This window comes from Dipodomys merriami, unplaced genomic scaffold (assembly GCF_024711535.1).
Source record: "Dipodomys merriami isolate MVZ:Mamm:240054 unplaced genomic scaffold, mDipMer1.0.p SCAF_3, whole genome shotgun sequence".
NCBI lineage: Eukaryota > Metazoa > Chordata > Mammalia > Rodentia > Heteromyidae > Dipodomys > Dipodomys merriami.
This window is the reverse complement of record NW_027204492.1, coordinates 103561587-103564294: the sequence shown is the minus strand read 5'-3', so window position 1 is coordinate 103564294 and position 2708 is coordinate 103561587. Positions and strand designations below refer to the sequence as shown.

At 40.7% G+C, this 2708-nt stretch overlaps 1 protein-coding gene across 1 annotated transcript; it reads left to right on the top strand.

Annotated features, from left to right (window-relative positions):
• Positions 1-865: 865 nt before the first annotated feature.
• On the top strand, positions 866-1802 carry LOC138839694 (melanoma-associated antigen B10-like). The gene has a single exon (XM_070039270.1). The coding sequence runs from the start codon at positions 896-898 to the stop codon at positions 1721-1723; it is 828 nt and encodes a 275-aa protein (XP_069895371.1). The 5' UTR covers positions 866-895; the 3' UTR covers positions 1724-1802.
• The last annotated feature ends 906 nt before the right edge of the window (positions 1803-2708 follow it).

Genomic DNA, 2708 nt, shown 5'->3' with positions numbered 1-2708 from the left:
TGGCTCAAGTGGTAGAGTGCTCGTCTTCAGCCAAAGAAGCTTAGGCCCTGAGTTCAAGCCCCAGGACTGGCAAAAAAATAACAAAGATGAGGATTCTTAGTGAAGATTCATAACTGTAACTATTCCAAGGATAGAGGGCCTCATAGCTATTCCATTGCTACCACCTTAGATCATCTCCAGGCAGATACAAACAAGTGAGATCCCTCCTTAGCTCCTTTCCCAGGAAGCCAGGGAGAGGAGAACATGGGAATGTGGGAGTCATTATCAATGCACTTAACCAGAGAAATACCTATTTTGCCTCAAGTTAAGATGATAGTCCTGAATATGTATTGGTAAAAAAAAATACCCTGCCCCAGAACAGAGGAGGCTCTACAATATCTGGACTTTGTCAGCCCCAGGAAGACAGATGGGACTGGAAACCTGAAACCAAAGGCACATTGTAGTTGTTTGCAAAAGCCCTGAAACCAAAGGCACATTGTAGTTGTTTGCAAAAGCCCCTCAGGGGAAAGGCTCTTCAGAGAAGGATTTCTTATGCAGTATCATCAAGGAAACCTATAGAGACAGCCTAAGATAAAATTGATGGAATCAAATCACACCATCTCACCTTTTTTCTTCAAGGTTACTAAATCATCTATCTTCTCTCCTACACTCCTGTCTTCTGTCTCTGACCAGTATCATCATGCCTCGGGGTCAGAAGAGTAAGCTCCGTGCTCGTGAGAGACGCCGCCAGGTCCGAGGAGGAGAAGAACCAAAGAATGTGAATAATGCTCAAGCTACTGTAGGAAAAGAAGAACATCCCTCTTCCTCAAGTTCTGATATCCAAGATGCCCCTCAGAGTTCATCTGCTGATGAAGCAATCAGCAGTCAACTAGAGCTGGGGGGAGCTGAATCTCTCATGGCTGCTGCTATTTCCGTTGTTACACAGCCAAGATCTAATGAAGGCGCCAGCAACCAAGTTGAGGAAAAGCCGACTACTTCACAGGCTACCACTGAGCCACGTGTGGAGGACCTAATAGACCAGAAGATTGCTATGCTTGTGCATTATCTGCTGTACAAATATCAAATGAAAGAGCCCATTACAAAGGCAGATATGTTAAAAAATATAATCCAGTCTTGTAAGAATCACTTCCCTGAGATCCTGAAGAAAGCTTCAGAGCATGTGGAATTGATCTTTGGACTTGATGTGAAAGAACTGGATCCAATCAAGAACATCTATGTTCTAGTCAATAAGCTGGAAATGGGTCCTGATGCAAAATGTAGTGATAGCAGAGGTGTGCCTAAAACTGGCCTGCTGATGACTGTCCTGAGTGTGATCTTTACAAAGGGCAACTGTGCCACTGAGGAACAAGTCTGGGAAGTGCTAAATATGATGGGGATACAAGAAAATAGGAATCACTTCATTTTTGGGGATCCTAAGAAGGTCATTACCAAAGATTTAGTGAGAGACAGGTACCTGAAGTATGAAAGGATACCTGACAGTAATCCACCACGCTTTCAGTTTATGTGGGGCCCAAGAGCCTATGCTGAAACCACCAAAATGAAAGTCCTGGAGTTTTTGTCCAAGATCCATAATACAAGTCCTAATTCCTTCCCAGATTTGTATGAGGAGGCAATGAAAGATGAGGCAGAAAGAGCCCAAGCTCGACTTGCAGCTCGGGCCCGAACTGCTGCCATGGCCAGTGCACGTTCCAAGGTCATGCCCAGCAACTCATGTCCCAAGTAAAACCTAGTAAAAGTATTTCCCTATGCTTTTGAAGAGGATAGCTAGGGTTCTCTGTATGAGACGGTGGATTAACATAATGCATAATACTTGTTCCTCCTCTATGTAAAAACTTGAATATTGGTTTAATTGTTCTTTTTAATAGGTGTATATAGCTTTAGAATCCAAGTTTGTGAGATATTTAAGTAAGCTATTCACTGATGTTTATTAGATGTAAGAATGAGAGTTTTTTATATCTGTTGAATTGAGAAATTTCCCATGTTATTTAGTGATACTGAAGTCTGTATAACAGCATGAAATTGTGAAAGAACTTAGAAAAATAGTTAAGATGAAAAAATAGAGAAAAAATTAAATGTGTTACTTTTAGCATGTTTTACAAAATTTAAAATGTTTACCAGGTATAAGTTATAATGTATTAAGAAATTATATAATAAATGTTCGTGCTTGACATTGTCTCATTTGTTTATCAAATTTTTACTGGGCATTTGCTTTTTGGAAGGTTCTGTGCTTGCATTAGGAAATGTCAGGATAAACACGATTCACTCATGCCCACTGAATTTCAAAGCTGTCATTTAAAAACATAGTATGATGTCTCCTAAAAGAAGAAATATGTAAATGATGGCAGGAAAGCAGGGTTCTGTAATCCTAGCCATTTAAAAGGAAGAGATCAAGGCCAGCCAGGGCATAAAAGTTTACAAGATTCCATCTCAACCAATGGCTGGGGACTATGATTCAAGCCATTTATCCAAAGGGAGTGGGGGAAGCAACAAAACGGCACAATGTCATAATCATATCCCCCTAGCAACAAAAGGAAACATAAATAGGACTGCAGTCCAGAACAGCCCATGCATAAAAAAAGCATGACCCTATCTTGAAAACAAATCAATTCAAAAGGGCTGGGAGAGTGACTCAAGAGTTAGATTAAGTACAAAGCCTTAAATTCAACTTAAAAAGGATGTGGGAGGGGATTCCATGAAAACAGGTAGGT